The sequence below is a fragment of the Myotis nattereri genome (genome assembly GCF_964212035.1).
Source record: "Myotis nattereri genome assembly, chromosome: 2".
Taxonomy (NCBI): domain Eukaryota; kingdom Metazoa; phylum Chordata; class Mammalia; order Chiroptera; family Vespertilionidae; genus Myotis; species Myotis nattereri.
Window position 1 is genome coordinate 166,410,284 of NC_138076.1, and position 23,493 is coordinate 166,433,776.

General features: G+C 59.0%; 2 protein-coding genes across 2 annotated transcripts; both read right to left on the reverse strand.

Annotated features, from left to right (window-relative positions):
- Window positions 1-6,856: 6,856 nt before the first annotated feature.
- AQP5 (aquaporin 5) lies at window positions 6,857-10,493 on the reverse strand. Its single transcript, XM_081084289.1, has 4 exons — window positions 10,015-10,493; window positions 8,834-8,998; window positions 8,346-8,429; window positions 6,857-7,588 (listed from the first exon to the last, which is right to left on the reverse strand). The coding sequence occupies exons 1-4, from the start codon at window positions 10,375-10,377 to the stop codon at window positions 7,403-7,405; spliced, it is 798 nt and encodes a 265-aa protein (XP_080940415.1). The 5' UTR covers window positions 10,378-10,493; the 3' UTR covers window positions 6,857-7,402.
- A 7,765-nt stretch (window positions 10,494-18,258) lies between these two features.
- AQP2 (aquaporin 2) lies at window positions 18,259-23,185 on the reverse strand (the record flags this gene model as incomplete). Its single annotated transcript, XM_081084565.1, has 4 exons — window positions 18,259-18,468; window positions 19,033-19,113; window positions 19,464-19,628; window positions 22,826-23,185. 4 exons carry the CDS (start codon window positions 23,183-23,185, stop codon window positions 18,259-18,261), a joined length of 816 nt encoding a protein of 271 aa, XP_080940691.1.
- Between the last annotated feature and the right edge of the window lie 308 nt (window positions 23,186-23,493).

A 23,493-nucleotide genomic window follows, 5' to 3' on the forward strand; every position in this document is an offset into this window, starting at 1 on the left:
CGCGGGCAGGTCCTGAGTGCGGGCTGCCGCCCGCTCTGCTCCAGGGCCTCTCTGCTTGCCTCTGGCCTCCCGGCTGGGCCTGCTCTGGTGTCTCCCTGTGCGGAGGCTTCGCTGGCCCACCTGTAGCTCCGCTGCACTGCCGCCCGGGGCGGAGCTGGGCGGACGGACCGGCAGGGACCGAGCTGGCGGGGTTATGTGTGTCTGGATGGGTGGGAGGTGTGGGGCGGCGCTCACATGCCTGTCCACCCTGAGCTCACCTTACAGCTGGGGGAGGAGTGGTCTCGGGGCGCTGATCTGGAACCTTCAGGGAGGTTTCCAAGCTGGTCAGGCCTAACGTGCTGCGGGCAGAGCCCAGCCTGAGGACACAGGTGCTGGGACTCCAGGGCGCTCACATCCCTGATGTCAGCGTGGATAGAGCGAGATCTCTCCATTCCCAAGCCCAAGGCCTGCCCCAGAGGGTCCTGTGCATTCGGGGGGGGGGGGGGGAGGCCTACTGTTCTCCTAGCCCCTCTGCCTCCAGATGGGCTCACACTACCTGTACCCATAAATCCAGATGTGAAATGAAGCTCTCTCCCTCCCCACCTAAAACCCAACTCACAGAAAGCAGCTGTAAATAGAGTTTCCTAAGGACGTGGCCTGTGGGGACGCAGAGGGCAGATGGAAGACGGGTTATTCCACAGCTAATCAGGTGACACACGCAGTCGGCACCCTGCTGCTTGCCCGTGGAAATTTCCACTCGTGTCACCCACTTCCCTGTCTCTTTCTGCTTCCCTCCCTCTCATTCCTCAGACACCCCCCCCCCCCCCCGTCCCCATTTCTCTGCTCTCCTTCTCAGGGGACAAAACAATACCTCTTATGTCTCACACAGGGCAGCTGAGCCATTTCTGTGGCTATGCCAGCCCTAAGTCACCCATGCCCTAGGCTCTGCCCTTCTATCTTTGGCAGTATTTCGAGGTGTTTGCCTAAACAGAGGTACCCTCCCTAAGAAGAATCTGCTGAGCTGCTAAAATAATCCTGTCTTCACCTCTTAACCTCCTCTGGTGCCAGGACCTCGCCCCTGGACACATCTCCCTGCCCAGTGGATGCCCCTGCTTGACCTCAGGCCCTGAAATGAAACCTTTCTCAGAATGAGGTTCTCCTCTCTCCCATCCCCCAAACGCACCCCTCCTGTCTCCTCCCGCTCAGTTGGAGGCACGAGGGAAGCATCCTGACCCTTCTCCCCCTCCTGCCTCATCCACTAAAGGCCTCAGTCCTGCTGCTTTTGAGTCCCTACATGTTTCTTGACTGTGCTCTCTGCTTGCACCCCTGCTGCCCTGCAGCCTGTAACCGTTCTCTCTGTCTGCTCCCTTGCTCTGCTCCAATCAATTATCCACACTGCAGCCCGAGTGATCTTTCTAAAATGCAAATCTGATCCTGCTGCTCCTCTGCTGAAATCCCTTCAAAGCTTTCGTCCCCTCTGTGAGCTCCATGCATGCGCGTGCGTGCCTGGCCTCCACGGCTCCTGCTCCTACCTCACCTCTCTCCACTCCTTGCCTCACACTTTACCCTCTGGCCTCATCAAATGGCCAGAGGTTCTGCAACGCTCAGAGCTGGTCTCTCCTTGGAAGATGCTCTCTCTTCCTCTTGGAGAGCCCTTCCCCTCCTGCTTGGGTAACCCCTGTACCATCCCTGTGGCTCAGCTTCAATGTCACCTGCTCCTTTCTTAGGTGAGTCCCTCTGTGTGTTCCCACCACACCTGGACATTTTTGTGCACTACAGTCATCATAGGGTGTTGCCATGGTGTTAATGGGTCTCCCCAGTGAGGCAGTGAGCCTCTGAGGGGGCAGGAGCCAAGTTTTGCTCATCCCTACATGCAGTATCTTGCACGGGGATTGATCATAGTAGGTGCTCAATAAATAACTGTTGAATGAATGAGTGAATAAAAGCTTCCCTTCTGCTTCTTGTAAGTCTGTGCTTTTATTGGCTGTTTGAGGGTGGTGAAGAAGTGGGAGGAGTGGGTGGCCCCAATGCTGGGTTGGCTATGCTTCACCAGCTTTTTCTTTTCTTTTTTTTAAAAAATATGTTTTTATTAATTTCTGAGTGAAAGGGAGAGGGAGGGAGAGGTAGAAACATCAATGATGACAGAATCATTGATCAGCTGCCTCCTGCCCATGGGGGATGGAGCCAGCACCCTGGGCATGTGCCCTTGACCAGAATCAAACCTGGGACCCTTCAGTCCAAAGGCCAAAGCTCTATCCACTGAGCCAAACCAGCTAGGGCTTCACAGGCTTCTTGACCTCCTGGAGGCAGGTGACTTTCCTATCTGCTTCCTTTCAGCTGCCTGTTCTTAGTCCTATACCTACTCTCACCTGGGACCGGGCCCTCTGAAATCTTCCAGTGAAACATCCCAGCTCTGATCACAGGCTCTGGCCACCCACCTTCCCCCATCTCAGTCACAGTAACCGCCCCCCCCCCTCCCCTTTCTGTTCTCCCAGCCATCCTGGCTTGACCCTACTTTCTCCAGCCAGATGCCCTGGCATCTCACTTTAGTGCCCCCCTGCCCTGGCTCTTTTCTCCCTACCCCGCCACACACCTGCGTCTCTCCATTCTCATTCTGCTCACACCCGCTGCCTACCATCTGCACTGCTGGGCACTGCGGGAGACCCTCGCCCAGCCATGCAGACCGCTGCCATGGCAAGTCCGTGGTCTCTGGCCTCAGCAGGGGTCGCTGCTCTGTTCCGCAATCCTCACACCACCCCTGGGCGGCTGTCTCCCCATTCTTCTAAGGCCTCCTTCAACTTGCCCCACTCTGTTCAGGTGGGGAACCCCACTCTTCTAGCCGATCAACTTGCCTCCTGCCCACCCAGAAAGCCAAGCTAGCAGGCCATGCTTCCTCCCACCCTGCCAGCCACAAACTCGCTGGTGGCTGCCACGCCCTCACCAGCTTCCCTGTGCCCCCAGAGCAGAGGCAACCCTTCTCTCGTGTTGAATCAGTTCCCAGTCTCATCTGTGGTTTGCACTTCTCCCTCTCCGGCTTCTTTATCACCTGCCTGGTAATCTCGACGTAGTGGAGAGACCATGACTTTGGAATGCCTTTCCTCTTTGTCTCTTTTTTAAAGACTTTGTTCAAGTCTGATTCCTCCAGGAAGTCTGCCCTGATTTTCCTTTCCAGCAGAGGCAAGGCAAGCTGCGTGGAGAAGTTGGGCTTGAGCAAAGCCAGTACTAGTCGCTATTAATGGCTTTGGCAGCCTCGCTGCCTCCACTGTTCCTGTGCTTTCCTGGCTTAGAGGATTCTTTCAATACTTACTCAAGGAACGGAGGCGTGGGCAGTGTGACTGACCTTCCCCCGCGCCTGGTGGGTCCTCTGCCTAGAGGCTGTCCCAAAGAGCCTCCAGGGCATCTCTCTTCTGCCCTCCCTGGGGGACAGACACTTGCCAGCCCTCCATCTTTCCTAGCCTCAGTTTCTGTGCCTGTATACCAGGCACCAAACAACAGGCCAGCCTATCTGCTGAGACCTGTGATAAGAGAATACAAGGGAAAGCATTTGGACATTGCCATGCACTGCACGCCTGACCAGTGCCTAACTTCTGTGGCTTCAGTTTCCTCCCTTGTAGACTGGAGGCTAAAATTCCCACCTCCCCACATGTCATTAGGAGTCAATGTGCTAACTCCCAGGAGGGTGTTTCTCAGCAGGAAAATGTTGGTTGTTAGAACTGCCACTCCCCTCTCCAGTGAGACAGCTGTCTCTGGGCTGGGTGGGAAGGGTCCTGGTTGCTGTGGCAGCTCCAGGACAAGCAGCACTGGTGGCCCCTGCTCTGGACCCGGGAGGCTGGGCGTGAAGAGCAGTGGCAGCCTTTGTTGCTGGCTGGCCCAGAACAGAGCCTCCGAGGCCCTGCCTGGCCTGGCACAAGGTCCTTCATCCCCCGAGGCCAGCCAGGCATTGGCCAGGGCCTGCTCCAGTTCCAGCCAGCACCTTGCCAGGCCCAGCCAGTCCTGGGCTCTAGCGCCACGCTTTGAGGTAACTCATGGTCAGAGGCCTTTTGCCAAGGCCCCACACCTGGCTGCCTACAGCTGCCTGTCAGGTGGCTGTGTGCCCTTAACCTCCCAGAGGCCTGTCTCTGGGCTCCCCAGAGTGCTGGGCTCCTCAGATTTCTGAGAAGGGGTGTGTGTGTGTGCGCGCGCGTGCGTGCACATGCATGAGGGAAATGTGAGCTCTGACTGAGGACCAGGTTTGGGGGGAGATGGGGCAGCAAGAAGGATGAAGGTATCAGGAGAGAAGAGGAGGGGCATTAAACACATGACAGAAAGGGAAGAAGTCAAGACAGCTTCCCTCACATCATCTCCCCAATCCCCCCAAAATGTGGCAGGTAAGGAAGTCTGATCTCATCTGCACCAGACAGCGGAGGAAACAGATCAGAGAGGGGCTAGAGAGCTGACCCTCCAGCCAACCCTCCTGTCCATCCATCTAGACAGCCAACCTTCTGTCCATTCCTCCTTCACCCCAGCCCTCCGTCTCTTCACCATGCCTACCTTTCCACCTGGTTAGACCTGGCAGCCCTGGGCAGAGGGGGAGTGCAGGGGTAGGACGCCTCCTAGAGGAGAATCAAGGCTCTTTCTGGATCCCATCTTCAGGTGGAGCAGAGGGTCACAGGGGTGACTGAGCACGTGTGCTTGGGTGTGACACACGTGCGCCTCTCGGGGAACACATGGAGCCAGAACACGAGTGGAGGAGGACTGGCGAGGCTGTCGCCTGCACGGAGTGAGCAGCCCATGCCGAGAAGACGCAGCCCCTCGGCACAGCTGAAGGTCAGCGTGGAGGCGCGGCGCTGGGTGTGTGCCGGGTCCTGCAGGTCTTTGTGAGCCGGGACCTAGCGGCGCGTGGAGCTCAGCCACCACGGAGCACAGCGCCCTCTGCCGGCCACAAAGCCCGACTGCGCAACTTGTCCATCCAAAGCCCTAGGCCTAGGTGGACCCTCTCCCGCCGGCCGGCGGGCCGGGAACTCCCTCGGACTGGATGCCTCGTCCCGCCCTGAGGGTCTGTGCCCCACAGGCCCACCTGTCAGGGAAAGGAACGCAAGTTGCTGGGCTGGGGAGAGGCCAGCCTCCCAGGCACCTGAGTCTTCGGGAGCCTGAATGGGAAAGGACTCCCTCTCTTCTGCATCCCATCTCGGATGGTGGAGTGGGGGTGGACTGAGAGTAGCTACTTCCTGGTGGCCCTCGGGGACCCAGGCCTGAGAGACTCCCCGTGTCCTCCATCCCCCACGTCTGGAGCCCAGACCCAGAAATCGCGGACGAGAAGCGCAGCAGTTGTGCATTCGGTGGACGAGGTCCCCCTCTGCTGGTCGGAGCTGGCATTTACGGCGGGACAGGGTGGAGGCCGGACCTGGCGAGGGGTGGGGAGGGGGGTGCTGCCCCTTTCCACAGGTTCTCGCACGCATCACTGGTGTTAACTGCACGCTGATGAGGCGGGCAGGGCAGGGCAAGGCGGCTGCAGCTCCCACTCACAGATACGAGGCTCAAGTGTGGAGGAGGACTGGGGACTCTGCCCCCTCGCCCCCAACCCCTGGGACTGACCCTTGCCAGCAGGGTCTGTAGACTCTCCCTCCTCTTCCCCGCCCATCTCCTACCTACTGGCCCCTCGTCTTCTGAGGCAAAGCTGCAGACTGTGGAGCAAGGTTCCCACACCAGAGAACAGCGGGAGCTCAGGGTCAAACCTCCCGGGAGAGCAGAGGCCGGACCTGGGGGCGGCCAGGGTCCCAGATGTGTACATGCTGGTTTCCCTTCACACTTGTTTATCGAGCACTCCCCTTAGTGTCTGGTCCTCTTCGCACAGGGGTTCTATTTCCATCCATCGTCTCATTTTATCCTCACAGCCACCCATGAGTACAAGTAGCCCCACTTTACAGAGGAGGTCATTAAAACTCGGAGGGTTTGTGTTACCCAAAGTTCGGCGTCAATTCTTGGACCCCAAGCAGACGCGTTAACTCTGATGCAGGGCCATGTCCTGAGCTGCTCATCTGCATCCCACCCTTTCCCACAGCGAGCAGCGGTCCTAGGAATCTCATTCCTTCATCTCATCTGATCCCCACAGCAACCTGTGAGGGAAGCAGTTTTAATCCTCATTTTATAGCCTAACAGATGGAGGCGTGGCCGGTTAAGGGGTTCCCTAAGGAGTGTCAGTGGCAAGGGGACAAGAGCCAGTGAGGGCAGAGCAGTGGGCCCCGCGAGGAAGATGGTGGTGATACTGGCTGGCAGGGGCAGGGAAGGGGAGACCAGAAAGGAGCTGGGCCAGTGCAGCGTGTGTGTGTGTGTGCGTGCGTGTGTGTGCGTGCGTGTGTGCATGTGTGTGTGCACACGTGTGTGTGTGTGTGTGTGTGTGTGGTGGGGCAGGGCTGCTGTCTCTGAGCACAGGCTCCCAACATGGCTCCTTTTTAGAACATGGAGGGGCAGAGAGGGGAGTCCAGGCTCTGCCTCCTCCCTGATGACAGACCTGGCTGGTCACCCCCTTGGCATCTCAAGGGGCTGCAGGCTGGCTCATTTCTCTCCCACCCTGCCTGGCACACCCTCCTCCAGGGGCAGGGACTTGACATAGCTGAGGTGGGAGGGGTGTGTAGGCGGGAGGTTGAGTGAAGAGGATGCCTCCTTCTCTGCTCCCACTGCCACCTCCTGACCTCTAGCTCGCTTTCTATATTTGGTCTCTCTCCCTCTCTCGTCCCCCTCTCTTGCTCTCCCCACCCCCATCTCTGACTCTAGGCCCCCCCTCAGCTTCGCTCTCTTTCCACAGAGGCCTGTGGAGCCCATGGGGAGGTGTGGGATGGTGAAGAGGAGCAGTGATGAGCCAGGGTCCCAAGGAGAGGCTTTTGGGGAGAGACGAGGCAGAACATGGGCATCAGCGGTTTATTGGGGAGCCCCCACTCCACACCCCAGCAGCCCTAGCCCATGCACCTAGAAGCAGAAATAAATAAGGCAGCATTTAGTGAGCCAGTCTCTCGCCCTCCGAAGGAGCTCTGGGGAGGGTCAGCCTCTGCCATCCTCGGGGCTGGGACCCTCTGGCTCCTGAGGAGGGGCCCGGAGGGTGGGGAGGGAGAACGCAGGCCACTCCTTACTGCCCTGCCCCTGGGGCGGCCTGTGAGCTCAGTGCTGTGTTCACAATCTCTGAGGTCTGACCTCATGGCAGCAGCCTGCCCCGTCTCAGAGAGACCCTCACCCCATCGGACCGCAGTCCCGGGGCCCCACCCCAGGAGTCCCATCATAGGTTCCTGCTCCCATTTCTAACTGCAGCCTGGGGAGCGAGTCCCTCCTCCCTAGCCCAGAGGACCCGCTGTGGGGGAAGGAAGCTTTGCTGTCATGGGGTTTTTTTTTTGGGGGGGGAGGGTTTCCCCTGCAATTCAGGGGTGAGAGGCTAGCGCCTGTCTGACGCTGGTCAGTGGGCGGTCAGCTCCATGGTCTTCTTCCGCTCCTCCCGCTGCTCTTCCCAGTCCTCCTCAGGCTCATACGTGCCCTTGACGACGGCCACACGCTCACTCAGGCTCAGGGAGTTGGGGAAGAGCAGGTAGAAGTAGAGGATGGCGGCCAGGGCAGCCCCCACGATGGGCCCCACCCAGAATACCTGAGGGAGACAAGACGGCATCAGCGGGCTGAGCCCCAGGCCTCAGAGACCCCCACTCCCCGCCTCCAGAGGACAGACTCATGGACCCTCAGAAGAGACAGACATATGGACTCCCAGACCCCCAGAAAGAAAGACTTTCTCCCGTCTCAGGGAGATGGGATCACAGATACCCACATCCTCAAAGGAGGCAGACCAGATCCCCAGAAGGCCAGGACTCCTGTCTCTAAAGAGACAGATGAGCCTTCAGAGGGAACAGACATATCGATCCTCAGAAAGACGGACAGAACTCCTCTCCCTCCCGCATGGGGACAGGGACAGACTCCGGAGGGAGACCATGAGCTCTCAGAGGAGGTTTCAGATTGTCTAGAGACAGACCCACGGGAAGGAAGACTGTCCCAACCCCTCAACAGGGACAGGTAAGTAAAACATCAGGGAAGACAGACACACAGACTCCCAGAGACACAGACAAAATCCTCAGAGATCAACCTGGAGGAGGGGATCCCCTCACTTACCTAGAGGAACAGACACACATAGTCCCCCCAACCCCTCACCCCCAACAAGGGTCTCCTTGTCCATATAAATCTACCCCTGCGGGTGATCTGGCTGCATCCTATTCCCTACGGTGTCCCCTCCTCTCTCCAGCCACTGCTCCCCAGGCCCACCCCCAAGCTCCGGGCCCACAGCACCCAGCAAGGCCAGAAGCCACAGCTGGTGTCCCAGCCCTCACTGCCAGGGATCAAGGGACGCCCAGACTCACCCAGTGTGCAGAGCTGAACCAATTCATGACCACTGCGGGGCCGAAAGAGCGGGCTGGGTTCATGGAGCAGCCGGTGAAATAGATCTGGACACAGAGAGGGAGGTGGTGAGAAGGACAAAGTGCATGTCTGCTCCCACAGAGCCCCAACTCTCCCAGGGTCACCCAGCAGTCCAGGGGCTCGGCCAGATCTCCAACTCAAGATCTCCAGTTCCTAGGCTGGTGACCTCTCCCTCACAGGTCCCTGTGCACACTCCTCTCCTCTGTCCTGAGCTTGGGCTTGGTTTCCTGCCCCCACTTCAACTCCCACTTATTCCCATCTCCCCTCAGGTCAGAGAAGGTTTGGGGGGCTCCAGTCTGGGACAGGGTACAGCAGCCCCACCCCGGGCCCAACTGCAGGGCTCACTGGTCCAGAGAGGTACTGCTCTAGGGCCCCATTATTTGCCCTGAGGGGCTCCCCACAACCCCATGCACATGGCAGCTCTGCTCACCCCCACAAGGTGGCCCAGGGTGACGGACAGGCCAATGGACAGGGCTGGGGAGCCCACAGGGCTGGTGCGGCGGGAGTCGGTAGAGGAGAAGACGCAGAGCGCCAGCTGGAAGGTCAGAATCAGCTCCACCACCATGGCCTGGCCGGGCGTCGTGTTGCTATTGAGCTGCAAGGGGAGAGTGGGTTAGGATCGCCTTCTGGCTCTATGGCCAGGGGCTTGGGGAAGTGGGTGTAGGGCCTCCAAGGACACCTACAGCCCAGTGCATGTCAAGTCAGGGAGGCCATCTGCCAGCGAGACTACATACTTCCCAGCACGCACAAAGCCTGGGGCGCAGGCCTATGGCCGAAGGGTGGCATGAGGGGAGCTTCTACTGACACAGCCCTGTCAACGGTTCTGCCCAGTCTCCAACCCCCACAAGCTGGCATTTACCCTCCCTCCTGTGGGCAGCTGCCCAGTTTGTCTACTGCACCCCCAGCCCACCTCCCGCCCCGTGCCTGAGCCACTGCCAGGGCCAACCTCAAACCCGTCCCTCCAGTGCGGCTGACTCACGGCTTGACAATGGCCGAGAAAATCCTCCTCTGTGTTTGACTAATGAACCCAGTTTGCATGGGACATGGGGGCTAAATCTGGGCCTTTGGGGAGGGGGAGGCAGCCGGGGGCCAGGCACAGGAACCCATATGCAACAGAGACCCTCACATTAGAGCAGAATTAGGGGTTCACATGCATGGTCTCTAAACGGGGTCCCTTGACACCTGCTGTGGTAGGCGACCGCCGTCCCCTGCAATGGCTGAGAAAAACGGGACCCCGAGCGGCCAGGGTCAGCAGAAGCCAAGATTGCAACCCCTCTCCCTGATGGTTCCTTGAAACCACTCCACCGAGGAACCGACAGGAGCTGGAGGGCGCAGGAGGAGGGCAGAGCTCAGGGGGAGGCAGGAGAAAAGCAGGAGTTTCCGACAAGAAAGGAGGGGCAGTAGGCACCAGGAGAGAGGCCAGCAAGGGGCAGCAAGAGGGGCCGGCAGAGGAGGAAGGTGAAAACCGGGAAGGCTGCGCAGGCACACCCCAGCCTGGGTATTCCTCTTGCTGGCCCGGGTGTGCTCTAGCCCACACGGCCCGGCATCCATTCTGGAGCTGGAGTCCGGGGCCTAGGCCGGCCCCGCTCCACCCCGGACCCGGGCACTCACCGCATTGATGGCCAGACTGCCCCGCGCGTTGAGTGGTGCCAGCCCATAGAGGATGCCCGCCCCCGCGATGGCGCCCACCAGCTGGGCCACCACGTAGAAGACAGCCCGCAGCAGGGAGATCTGGTTGCCCACGAGGAGGGCCAGCGTGATGGCAGGGTTGATGTGGCCGCCGCTCACGGGCCCCAGGGCCTGGGCCAGGGTGCCGATGGCCAGGCCGAAGGCCAGCGAGATCTGGAGGATGGAGGGCAGCGCCGACGGCCACTGAAGGGCCGAGCCGAGGCCGAAGAAGACGAAGATGAGGGTGGCCAGGAACTCGGCGAACACAGCCTTGACGAAGGCCACGGAGCACACCTCCTTCTTCATGGTGGCCGTGGGCGCCGGGCGGCGGCGGGGGGCGGCCGTCGGGGCGGCGGCGGCGCGGGGGGCGAGGGTCTGGCTCCCGGGCGCGGCGCGCTCTCCCGGGCCGTGTGCGCGGCTGGCGGCCTGGCGCGGGCGCCGCGGGGGTGCGCTATATAGAGGGCGGGCGCCCCCGGCCGGGGCGCGCGCGGGGGGGCAGGGGGCGGCTCCCGCGCTCCGCGGCCAGCAGCGCTCGCAGGGAGGGACCTTGGCGGCCGCCCCGGGCTCGCCGCCGTCCCGGGCCCCGCGAGCTCTCCCGCCGGGGCAGCGGGCGACCTGTCGGGGCCAGGTGACCCGGGCGGCGGCGCAGACCGGCCCCGCGGCGGGAGGCCCGCGCATGGCGCGCTCCGGCGGCTCCCGCGCTCAGCTCCGCGCCGTCTGGCCCGGGCCCCGCGGACACTGTGCTCGGCTCTCCCGTCCTACCGACCTCCGGCCGGCGGCCTCCGCCGGGCTGTCCCCCCGCCGCGGGCTTCCCGCTTCTCCTCCGCGGGCCCTGGGTCCAGCTCCTCCTTTGCCTCCTGCGACCCGGGCATCCTCGCCCGGCCTCGCCCCCGCGGGGTTGGAGTGATGCGATTCCCTGAGGACAGCGCCACTCCGCTCCCTGCCGCCCGTGGCGGGGGCGGCCGGCGGGTTGGGCCGTGCAGGGCCGTCCGGCCGGCCGTCGTGGGCCTCTCCCTGGCCTGGGCCGGGCGGGCCTCCGGGCTTGGAGCGGGGGCGTTTGGGGAAGAGCGGGCACCGTGCCAGTCTTCCCCACGCCCGGCCTTCCTGGACCCCAGCAGCCACAGGGCAGCCCTGGAAGGAGCCGGTGGGGCCCGGGGGGTGCCCTCTGCTCCGCAACCGTCCCAGCCCCTCCAGCGGGGCCTTCTTGGGGGGTCACTTTGTACAGGGGACGGGAGGGGATTGGTCGTTAGGATTTCAGTGGGACTTGGGGTGCTGGAGTGGGGTGTGGTGTGGGGTGCAGGGCACCGCTGACCTCCCAGCCCGGTCTTGGCCTCTCCCGCCTTCCTGTCAGAAGCCCCCACTCTAGATCCCAGCTTTTCCTTCTCCTCCACCTTCTGACCTCCCCCCTCCCCCCTCCCCCCCTCGCTGTCTGTTTGGTCTCCTTGTCCTTCACACACTCACTCCCTGCCTCTCCCCGGCTTCCCCTTCAGTCTGTTTCTCCAAACCCCGTCCATCTCTCCTTTTCAGACTTTCTGTATTTCTCTCTAGTCTCTCTCCCTCTCTCTCTCCCTCTCCTCCTTTCCATTTCTGCTCCCCCGATTCCTTTTACAGTCTTAGCCTTAGACTCTTGTTCACCTTTCTTCTGCCTCTTAATTTCCGTGACTTTCTTGGTTTCTGTCTGCCTCTACCTCATTTCTATGTTTGTCTCTCTTACACGTGGTCTTGTTCAATGCCCTCACAGTCAGGTCCTCCCACCCCTGGGCTGGGTGGCCCTTTCTTCCAGTTCCCTCCTGTCTTTGCACCTTCTCTCTGAGCTCCTAGCTGCGACCCACCATTCCTCCCACCTCTCCCTTTGCCTATCTCCGGGTTAGGCATGTGGGGAATGAGGCTGGAGCGCCCTCAGGGCTTGGAGGAGGGGCAGGGAATGACTCTCAGGATCCCAGGAGAGGGGCTGCACTGAAGACCTCCCTCCTCCAAGCCCCCACCCCTGTGTGTCCCTGGGAAGCAGTTAGCACCGAGCCTGGCGCAGAGTGAGGCTAAGTCAAGTTTCCTCACGTTGCAACTATAATTTTAAAAGCCCCCTGAAGGCTCTGTGTGGCGCTAAGGTGGCGGGCGCAGCAGAGGGAAAGAACAGGTGCTCCTCTGTCAGTCTGTCAGGCAGGGGCTACGGGGAGGGGCCGGGCGGAAAGCCAAGGGCCTAGAGGTCCGGGCTCTGGGCTCCGTGGCAGCTAAGAGGCCAAAGAAAACAGGGACCGAAGAAACCCTGCTATTGTTCCTCCTGCGTTCAGTGCTTCCTGTTGGAGCAGCTCCTCCCCCACATCTCTCCTCTTAAGGCCGGAGGGCTGTCTGTCCTTTCTGCCTTGGGTCCTGGGGCCCTGCTCCTGGCAGAGCATGGCAGCTGTGGGTAGGATTTGGGGCTCAGGGCTTGTTGTGGTCCCCGCCCAGACTGGAACAAGGACCCTGATAACCCCACAGGCTTTGAGGGCTGTTGAACTTGCCTCCAGTCTGCACCTTCCACCTTCTTTCTTATCCTCTCTCCCTGGGCACTGTCTGCATGAGCCCACAGGTGTCTTGGAGTGGAAAGGACTCAGCAGTGCTCCCCGGAGACTGGCCACCAGGGGCAGCTACTGCTTGAGGATTTGGCCCAGTCCTTTCCATGTAACCAAGGTCTCTGGCCTCCACGGTGTGATTCGGTTCTGAGCTCCGGTTCTGAGCTCCGTGTGAGGAAACCCAGGCTCAGAGGTCCAGAGTCACACCGTGACCGGAGAGGGGACCCACAGTGTCACCAGGAACGGGCCTGGTGGGGCTGAAGAAGGAGACCTGGCTGTTAAGATTGCTCCGACGGCGCAGCTGGTTATGTTTCCTAGGCCTGTGCTTGAAATCCTTCCCTGTCTCCCAACTCCCTATCAGCGTCACTCGGTCCCCAGGTGGTCACAAAGAACTATAGGAGCGCCTGTGTCCCGGACTTGTCTTTCCTCTGAGCACTTGGGCCCTGCCCTGCCAGCCCCAGAGGAGTGCCTCCCTGGGGCCTTTGTGGGCTGGGAGATGGGTCTCCCCATCCGTGGCAGGGAGAGTTAGAGGATCTCAGGGAGGGCGCCTTCTCTCCTTTCTTCACATGGGGACCGCTGTGCTCTCTGGAGGGCTGGGGGTAGACATGATAGGGTAATCGACAGGAGGTGATGCCCCTGGTGCTACACATATCCCCAGTGTTGGGAAATAGTCATTCATTCACTCCACAAAGAGTTATTGAGCATTTATTGTGTACCAGGCACTGTTCTAGACACTGGGGATATAGCCATGAGCTAGCAGACAACGTCTCTGCCTCTTGGAGCTAGTATTCTAGTGAAAAGAGACAGAGGACAAATAATGGACATAGGCAGATTATAAAATACAATAGCATCTGTTAAGTACAATGGAAAAATAGGGTATGTGCTGCGGTGGGAGTGGAGTTCCTTTGAAATTGTAAAGGGGTGTCAGTATGGGTCTTACGGAGAATGTGACAGCTGAACAAAGACTTGAAAGAGGAGAGGGAGAGAACCATGCATATGTCTGAGGGAAGAGCATTCCCGGCAGAGGGAGCTGCCAGTGTTGCTGGAGCAGAGGGAGCAAGGGGAAGCTTAAGGAGGTGAGGACAGAGGTGGTGGAGGTGGGTAGACCTGTGCACCCCCCAAAGGACTGCTGGCTTCACTTGAGAGATTAAGGAAGTCAATGAGTCAAGGACCGATGTGGTCTGACAAAGTTTGCAACACGACCCCTCTGTTGTGGTGCTGAGAAGAGACTGGAGGGGTAGGAATGGGGAAGCAGGGGGACTGATAGGGACCTGCCCAGGGAGAGATGATGGTGGCCTGGACCTGAGGTGAGGATGACTGGATTTTGGATCCCCTGTGAAGGTAGAACTGACAGGAGTCTCTGATGGAGCTCACGGGGCATGTGAGAGCAAGGAGTCAAGGATAATGAGCTTTTTGGCCTGAGCAGCTGGAAAAATGGAGTTGTTATCTGTTGAGATGAAAAGACTGAGGGAAGAGCAGGTGTTTTTTTAAAAACGTTTTTAAAATTGATTTCAGAGAGGAAGGGAGAGGGAGAGAGAGATAGAAACATCAATGATGAAAGAGAATCATTGATCAGCTGCCTCCTGCACACCCCACACTGGGGATCCAAAGACATTTATTGAGCTTACGATATGCAGGGCACTGTGCCAGACAGCCTGCAACCCGGGCATGTGCCCTGACTGGGAATCAAACCGTGACCTCCTGGTTTATACATCCGGGCATGGGAAGCGCAGGTTTGGAGAGGAGCAGGTGGTCAGTTTTGAACACGTGGAGCATTAGGTTTGTCCCAGACCCTGGAGGTTCCTGCCCTGATTTTCCAACACAGTGCTACAGCCAGAACGAGGGGACCAAAAGGGGCTGCTCTTTACTCTTTCTGCAGGCCATAAAGTCAGGTCCTCCCACCCTTCACACGTTAGGAAAGAACCTACTCATGTCTTGGTGCCCTCTCCATGGTACCACCTGTGTCACAGAGCCTTGATGCTCATCTGGCCAGGTTGCCACCAATTAGTTGAGCATTGAAATCCTTGCTGCACCATTCCTAATAGCAGCTCTGGGGAGCCCAGGACATGCCAGAGACCCCAGTCTGCCTGCTGGCGCTTTGGACTGTACTGACCATTTCTAAGTTGTGGAAGAAAGGGCACTTATTTGCAAATGAGCATTTATTGAGCTTATAATATGCAGGGCACTGTGCCAGACAACACGGATGGATGAAGATAGACAGGAGAATGCCATCTGAGCACTGGAAGGAGCCCTGCCCCTGTAGGGCGTACAGTCTAGCTGGGAGGCATTGCATATATACAGCTTAAAGGTACAAAACATCAAAGCAACACTTGCAGGTGTTTATCTGGCACAAAGTGGGGCTATGGGAATGGATGCTGCTGGGACCCAGTGGTCAGCTACCTCCTCCGCTCAGCTCAGAGCCTTCTCTGTCCCCAGCCTGGGGACCTAGCCACCCGCCTCTATGCTGCCCGCCTCTGTCTGGTCTGAGATGTGACTGACTTCCACCCTCCTCCACGCCGAGTGATCTTCAAGGGCAGAAACCATCCCGTGTTCTTCGTCGTTTTATTCCTGCCCTGCCAGAGCCCTCCCCACGGCCCTGTGTCCACCACAAGTCAGTGGGTTGGGCTGAGCTTTGGTGTCTGCCAGGGGCTTCCAAGAGCGGCCTAGGACTTGCCTCAGACCGGACCTGGTCTCCTCTGACTTCTGACTGGAAAGATCATGGGGTTTGTTTTGAATAAAAGCCTCAGTTCAAGTCTTGTCTCCACGACTTTAGACCTGTTTCTTAGCTTCAGTTCATAAAAGAGGAAGAACAGTACAGGGATGGGCCCCTTTACGAGGGGGATACAGTCTGAGAAATGCATCGTTAGGCAATTTTGTCATGTGTGCACATACAGAGTGAACGTACACAGACCTGGATGGTATAAACCCAGTAACTGTGTGTGCTGTACATTTATGCTGCTGACGGCGCAGTAGGTTAGTTTACACCAGCATTGTCACAAACATGTGATTGTTGTGCTATGATGTTACAACGCTTCGATGGCTATGACTGTCACTAGATGATAGGAATTTTCAGCTCCACTATAATCTTATGAGACCACCGTCGCATATGTGATGAGTTGTTGACCTAAATGTCATATTACGGCGCATGACAGCGTTTGCCCTGCCTGTCTCGCAGGGTTGGGATAAGGGAGTGCTTTGGAAATAAAACGCCGCGTGGTTGGGGGCCACTGTCCTTCCCTAACCTGCCTGCAGTTTTAGGAGGATTAAGTGAGATAATGCATGTCAAGCACCCGGCACAGAGCCTGGGACACAAGAGATGCCCAACAGGTGTCAGTTCCCCTCCACCCCCATCACTTTGAATTCTGCTTTGAACTCTGACCTCAGGAACCCCAATCCGGGCAATCAGGGCTAGATGTGGTGGGGATCTCACATTTAGTTCTGAGGGAGATGAAACCCAGGAAGTGAAACAGATATCGAGAGAAATTCTTGGTAACTTCTAAAGGGACAGGTTGAGGTGAGGGGGGGTGGGGATGAAGTGCCTGAGGCACAGCCAGGCTTGGCCCACCGCTCCGTGCCCTGCTGTCTTTGAACTTTCAGAGGACAGTCAGCTACCCGGCGTACTGCCTTGGAGGTCACTGTGGTCTCTGACTCGACTCGTCCCCCTGTAATGAGGTCAAGTGGCTGGTCCCCGGGGGTGTGGGAGAATCATCTCCAATGACCCAGGGCAGCCTTTTTCTGACCCCAAAGGGAGCTTTGGTCAAGGAAGACAAAGAAGACAGATACAGAGGCGGGCACAGTTACAGAAATGTTCCTGGAACTCAGTCCACCTCTGAAGGGAGGGGAGGGCAGGAAGGGGCTGGAGACTGGCGCGCAGTGGGTGCTTGGCGCAGTGTGGTCCAGATACATATAAACGCCTCGAAAGCATGAAGGCATCAGAGAGCACGCAGAAGGGGCTCAAGGTGTGATTCTTACGGTAGCTATGCAGCAGGTTGGAGAGGAAGGAGAGAATGGATGGTCTGGGTGGTGGGAAGAAAGAAAGGAGACAGCAACCAGCATGCACTCAGGTCAGGAGAGTTTCAGAGGCCGGACCAGGAAGGGGCCAGACCCAAGCCTATCTCCTTCTGCCTGCACCTTGGGGTTCTCGGGGCTCTCCTCTGCTCTGACTACCAACTAAAAGAGGTAAAAAGAGGAGGGGGGTCAGGCCCCTTCTTCATTCTAGCCCCAGGAAGCAGAAATGGTGAAATGATTTCAATAATGAGTGATAATAGTATGAGGAATCACAGTTCACACAGCATCTTTACATGCAGCATCTCACTTAATCCCAGTTCATCTCCTTTGAGAGCCAATGCACAGTCCTGGAAGTTTAGCAGCCCGGGCTCTAGACACAAACCTGCCTCTGCCTGGACAATCATTTCCCTTCCCTCCTCTCCCCACAATGCCTGTCCTGTGGTGGGGCTGGAGGGAGGGAGCACTGGGGATGAGGAGGAGGGACGGAGAGAGGAAGAGCTGCTGCTTGGGGAGGGGGCCTATGGTGGGATGGGTGGTGGAGGGGTGTTGCCTGGTGCCTGTGGTTTCATGCCTAAGTGCCTTCCTTGCTCAGCCAGCCGCAGGGTGTGCTGGGTGAGAGGGCTCACTTGCGAAATGGAGTGTCTCCTTTCAAGAAGTGTCTAGTTGCAAATTTCTCCCTCTCCCAAGACAAAAGCCAGGGGCCCACAAAGAACGTTTGTTTTCTCTGTCACAGTGGGAGGCTAATCTCTAGGTCTAGAGCCCCCTGGAGGTGGGGGCACATGCATACATGTTGGTGCATGCACACACACACACACACACACCTGCTTCCTCCCTTGGAAAGATCCTCCCTCAGGGCAGAAGGGGGTCCTTGGCCACCCAGTTTTCCTTTTTTCCAGGGGTCACTTCTGGGGGAGCCATTCTCTGGTCGATACCTCTCCGCCTCTAGCAATGGGTCCTGACAAGTCTTAGGCCCAGCGTTGAGCTCAGGGAAAGTTTCCAGGAGGGGCAGGTAGGGAATTCAGGTCCTGGCCTCTCACAGTGGCCTCCAGACCCTTCCCTTCTCCAGGAAGCACACTCTTAGAGCGCCTGGGGAGGGTCCCTGGCCCCGGGCAGGGGAAGTGGAGTTACTGCAGGAAGGGAGGAAGGGGCCAAGGGAAAGTGAGAGAGGCCGCACACACAGCCAGTGCACACGGGCACCCCCGCCGCACGCTTGCTCACACTCAGAGCATGCACAACCCTACACTTGGGGACAGGGAGGCATTCGGGGATGAACACACTTGCACACTAGCAAACCCCATTCCCAGACCCCCCAAGATGGGGCCTGCACACCCCCCCCCCCAACCCCACCCACTACTGGAGACAGAATCTTCCTCTGCCCGCTCGCCCGCCCTCCTTTCCCAGCTCGTCCCCAGCTCCCTGCAAGGGGCCAGAGAGAGTCCACTGCTCTCCAGCCTGCAGCCTCCAGACGGGGTCGGCCAGGCTCACCGCCCCCCTGCACCCCTGGGAGTCGTGCAGGCCCTGGAGGCAGCTACTCTGCCCCAGGGGCCAACGTTGGACCCGGGGCGGGCGGGTGGGCAGGCCGGGGCCGGGGCCGGGGCCGGGGCCGGGCGGCGGGCGGCGGGCGGGGCGCCTAGGCCTTGCTGCCGCGCGGGAGGCTCTGCGGCGAGTGCAGCTCCACCGACTGCCGCCGCCGCACCTCGCGCTCCTCCCAGTCGGTGTCGGGCTCCAGCCCCTTCAGCACGGCCAGGCGCTCCGACAGGCTCTTGGAGGACGGGAACAGGACGTAGTTGTAGAGGAGGGAGCCCAGGATGGCGCCGACCAGGGGTCCGATCCAGAAGACCTGCGGGCGGGAGCGGAGGGCGCTGGGCGCGGGGCGCGGGGCCCTGCTCCTCTCGCCGCGGGCGCGGACCGGGCCGCACGCGGGTATAAAGTGCGTGTCCTGTGATTGGAAACGACCAGGGGGCTGCTGGGGGCGACCTGTGAGTTGGGGTCCGGGTGCGGATTCCCCGGGTGACTTGGGCGCCGCAGTCACCCTCTCCGCGCCTCACTTTCCTTTCACGGTAACACCAAGCAGGGTTGCTGAGAAAACTAAAGGAGCTAATGTTTGCACAGCACTTAGCCAAGGCCTGGCGCGCACTAAGCACTCACAAGCGCCCAACAGGAATGTGTGTCAGCGTAACTATGACCGTTCATCAAGCCCTGGGGCACCGAGGGGCCTGTCTGCACCAGTGGCCTCACTTAATCCTCGCAAAGGCAGTGAGGCCCGAGCGCGATGGTCAGCCCTGCAGGGTGGACCCAGGGACCAGGGGGAAGGTGTGGGGTCCCCCTCTCCCGCCTGCTCCCCGCCGGGCTGAGATGGGTTTCTGGGGGAGGGGAGGGAGGGCCGGGAGGGTTCTGCCCTTACCCAGTGGTCGTCAAATTTGCCGGTGACAACAGCGGGAGCCAGGGAGCGGGCAGGATTCATGGAGCAGCCGGTGTAGTGGATCTGCAGTGGGAGGCAGGGGAGGGAGAGAAACGGGGAGGACTGGGCAGGGCGCCCTGTGCCCCTCTCCAGACCTTGAGCTCAACCTGAGGGGAGTCCACCCCGCGGGCAATGAAGTTCATGTTCTGTTTCCTGGGCTCTATTCCTTTGCGGCTGGAGTGATATCTGGCCTTAGGTATCTGGCAGTCAGACCCTCTGGGGTGTGTCTGTCCTTCCCGAGAGTCTGTGTCTGTCCCTCTGGGGTCTTTGTCTGCCATTTTGGGGGGGATTCGGTGTATCTGTCTCTAGCGTGGTCTCTGGGTGTGTTTGTTTCTTTGGGGGAGAGTCTGTGTGAGGCTGAGGCCATGACCTACCCCAAGGAGGTGGCCCAGGGCCACGGAGAAGCCGATGGACAGGGCAGGGGTGCCCAGGTTGTCTCCGCGACGCTCATCCGTAGAGGCGAAGATGCAGAGCACCAGCTGCAGGGTCAGGAAGAGCTCCACCGTGACCGCCTGGCCGCCTGTTGTGTTGTTGCTGAGCTGAGGACAGAGTGGGGGAACAGTGAGCATGCTCCCGCACTGGCTCCATCGTCCTGCCAAGACTCCAGAGCGGCCTCTGGGCTGGCTGGGAGCCAGAACACCTGGGCTCACCAGCCACTTTAGTCCAAACGACTGATGGCTTCCTCCTGGGCCCGTGGCCCAAAGGCAGAGGGGTGGACTCAAAGACGGCCGTGGTTCCCCAGTCAGAGGTAGGAAAAATGCTCCACAGCCCATTAGATTCGGGGGCTGGGATTGTGTGCCTACAATGTGAGCGGAAAAGGATGGGGAATCCAGAATTTCTGTTTCCTTTCTTTCTTTTCTTTTAAAAATGTTTTTATTGATTTAAGAGAGAGAGGGAGAGGGAGAGCGAGATAGAAACATCAATGATGAGAGAGAATCATTGATTGGCTGCCTCCAGCATGCCTCTCACCTGGGACCGAGCCCACAACCCGGGCATGTGCCATGACCGGGAATTGAACCATGACCACCTGGTTTATAGATCGATGCTCAACCACTGAGCCATATTGGTTGAGCTAAAATTTCTGTTTCTTGAAGAGCAAGAAGATAAAAGGTTTTGAATACAGCAGGAAGTTTAGGCCAGGTAACAGGAAGGCCTTCCTCTCTCCCTAGGCCATAAGATACTGATGTAACCAGAGGCCTATGGTCAAAGGGCTCCCGGGGACAGGGACTCGGGTCTGGGGATGGTCCTAGTGTGCCCCATACCCCCCACAAGTCTAGCATATGACCCTTTCCTCTAACCCTTGCCTGTTCCCTTTGACTTTGCCTGTTTCCCACCGCACTCCCGGCCTCAGTTTTGCCCTGTGGATTTGCTCCCTGCACATACCATGGGAGCTGAGGTGAGGGTGCTGGAGCCCTACATTGTGATGCCTCCATGCCCATGTGGGATGCCCGTGACCCCAGCAGACCCTGCCTTGGGCAATGAGGGAACTTGAGGCCAAGCAAAGAGGTAATTTCATAATTGGACCACACCCAGAACTGGATTTCTCTCTGGGTTTTGTCATTCTGTGCCCTACACCCTGCCCTTTGGGGCTGGGCACTGAACCAGGTAGAGCTGTGACAGCTCTCACCTCCCATGCCCCTTCTTCAGCCCTTGAAACCCGACCCCTGGATCCTAGCCATTGGGCTGTCACTGTTGGGTCTTCTAGGGCCTATTCTCAATCCCCTGTGACCCAATGTCAAAGCCTGTAATGGGAGACAGTGAAAAGCACTTTAAAGGCAGACACTTTGGAGGCCTCTGACTTACCATGGGCCCCTATTTACTTCAGCCTCAGTTTGTCCTTCTGTAAAATGGGGATAATAAAATTCAGGAGGACTGTGTGAGGACTGGAATCGACAGTGGCAGAGCCCCAGCCCCATTCCTGCTGGTAAATGGCTGCTTGAAGGGAGACGGTGTGGACGTCTCAGATGGCTCTGGGTCCATTTCCAGATACTGACACTTACTGGTTCTGTGATTGGAATCAGTTGAATGCTGAGCCTCAATTTACCACTCATGGTAGAGCGTCACAGATTTCACCTTACAACATTATACCAAGAATGAGATGATATCTGGCCTGGCACAGAGCAGGTACACATCAATGGTAACTCCCTGGTGGCCAGGCTAGCCTTTCTAGGGACCTCAGAAGACACCTGGGACAACTTTGAAGTCTTCTGGCTCCCTCTAGCCTCAGGGTAAGTCAGCCCCACTGCTGCGTCCCTCCAGCCAGGCGGGGTTCTCCTCAGTTCCCCAAGGTAGTAATAACCTTGGGGGAAACCTCCCAGACCCTTCCATTCTGAGGGCTCCGGTCAACACTGACATGATGGAGGAGCAAGACTGAGAGTCTCCCTGCCCCCTTAGCAGCCCCGTCGTCCTGCTATTAGAGGAGATTCCTCAATCACATCCTGAGACTTTCTTGGCCCTGTTCTCAGGAAGTTGCTCTTTCTGTCTAAGTGAACCTCTCCTCGCTGCCAACTAAACCAATTTTGTCCTCAATGGAAATGGTCACATTCCTCAGTCTGTCCCCTGCCAAGGCCATCCTAGCCTTTTCTCAGCCCTGAGCCCCCAGCCCCATCGCATTGTCCATTCGGAAGAAGTAAGAAGAGAGAAGCTCCCCAATTGGGTCACCTATGCCCCTCGTGTGAGAAAGGGCCACTCATGCCAAGAAGGAGGTGGCCACAGGGACTGTGCAGCACTCTTCAGAGACACCAGAGCTCTAACCTAGTGGCCCAGGGACAGATCAGGCCCCAAAATGCAGGAAACTGAGGCCCCAAAGAGGCACTTGCTGCCTGGGCTTGGGCTGGGGTCTGGGTTGGGGGGAGTCAGGGTTCTGATGAGGGGCACGGACCATTCCTCCCACTCACGCCCTCAGATGCCCAGGCCTTGCCCAGACCCACGAGAGGAGCGGGTGGGGGCATGGAGGGGGCTGCGGCATCACCCTCAGCTCCCAGCGCATCCAGGTGCCCGGCTAGCCACCATTCAGGAAGTCAGCAGTTAGCGCACGGGCTCCAGGGTCCGGAGAGACAGTGCCCCTTTGCTTCCCCTGGGTTCTGGCACGTTCTCTGGGATTGACACACTGTAAAACTTTTGGCTTGTACTTCCCTTCTCTGAGCCTCAGTTTCCTTGTTTGCAAAACAAGACTTAGGTGATGGCTCGGGCCGGAAGACCGTGAGCTTTGCAGCCTGGTCTGAAGCCTGGCTGTGGCACCGGCCCTCTCTGGGCCTCAGTTGCCATATTCTCAAGGAAGGAGGTACCCATCCCTGCTTTGCAGCGCTGCTGCGAGGCGTCAGTGCGAGGCTGTGAGGAGCCCCTCGCCTGAGGCCAGTGCATGCTGAAGGAAAGTTGGGCCCTTCTCCCCTCAGAAGACCCACGGGACTCACTCTGAGGTTCCTCCCAGCTCGGAAAGCACTTCTACTTTGGAGCCCTGTCCTCCAGAGTCCTAGCCCAGGCCTCACTGGAATGCAGGCTCTTCCTCCACGAGGGAGGGCAGAAGGTACCAGCAGCGCCGGGGTATCCTATGGCCTTCAGCTCTGGCCCTGTTGCTCCTTCCACCTGGGTCTCCTGTGGCAGCTGTGTTCCTGGTTCCAGCACCTCTGCCCCCACCCCCGCAGCCTCCGTCTCTCTCCGCACCCAGGCCCTCACCCAGACCTGTTCCCTCCATCCCATCCGCCCCTGGGGAGGAGGTGCAGCTCGGGCTACTCACGGCATTGATGGCCAGGTCCCCTCGGATGGCTTCTGGTGTGATCTCGTGCAGCAGAGCGGCTCCTGCCACGGCCCCCAGCAGCTGGGCAGCCACGTAGAAGGCCGCCCGGAGAAAGGAGACGTGGCAGCCCACCAGGCAGGCCACCGTCACCGCAGGGTTGATGTGGGCCCCGCTCACGTGGCCCAGCGCCTGCACCAGGGTGCCGATAGCCAAGCCGAAGGCCATGGCGATCTGCAGCACAGAGGGCAGGGCCTGCGGCCAGTTGAGGGCCGAGCCCAGGCCAAAGAAGACGAAGAGGAGTGTGGCCAGGAACTCTGCAAACACGGCCCTGGAGAAGGCTATGGACCGGAGTTCCCACATGCTGCCGAGCTTTTCAGAGCTGGCCCCGCTGTCTCAGGGCAGGAGGCTTGGGTCTCTCTCTCTCTCTCTCTCTCTCTCTCTCTCTCTCTCTCTCTGATTCTGGGGAGGCTGGGTCATGGGCATTTACAGGGTCCTTCCATCCAGCATTTGGACACGTGGGGCGGAGGTGGAGTTTAGATTAATACTTCTTCACCCCTATGGCTTCCCCCTGCCCCCACTCCCCACCCCTGCCCACCACATGCCTATCACCCCATCTTGGCCTTCACAGCTGACTAATGTTCCCCATTAATGAGCTCCAGATAAGGGCT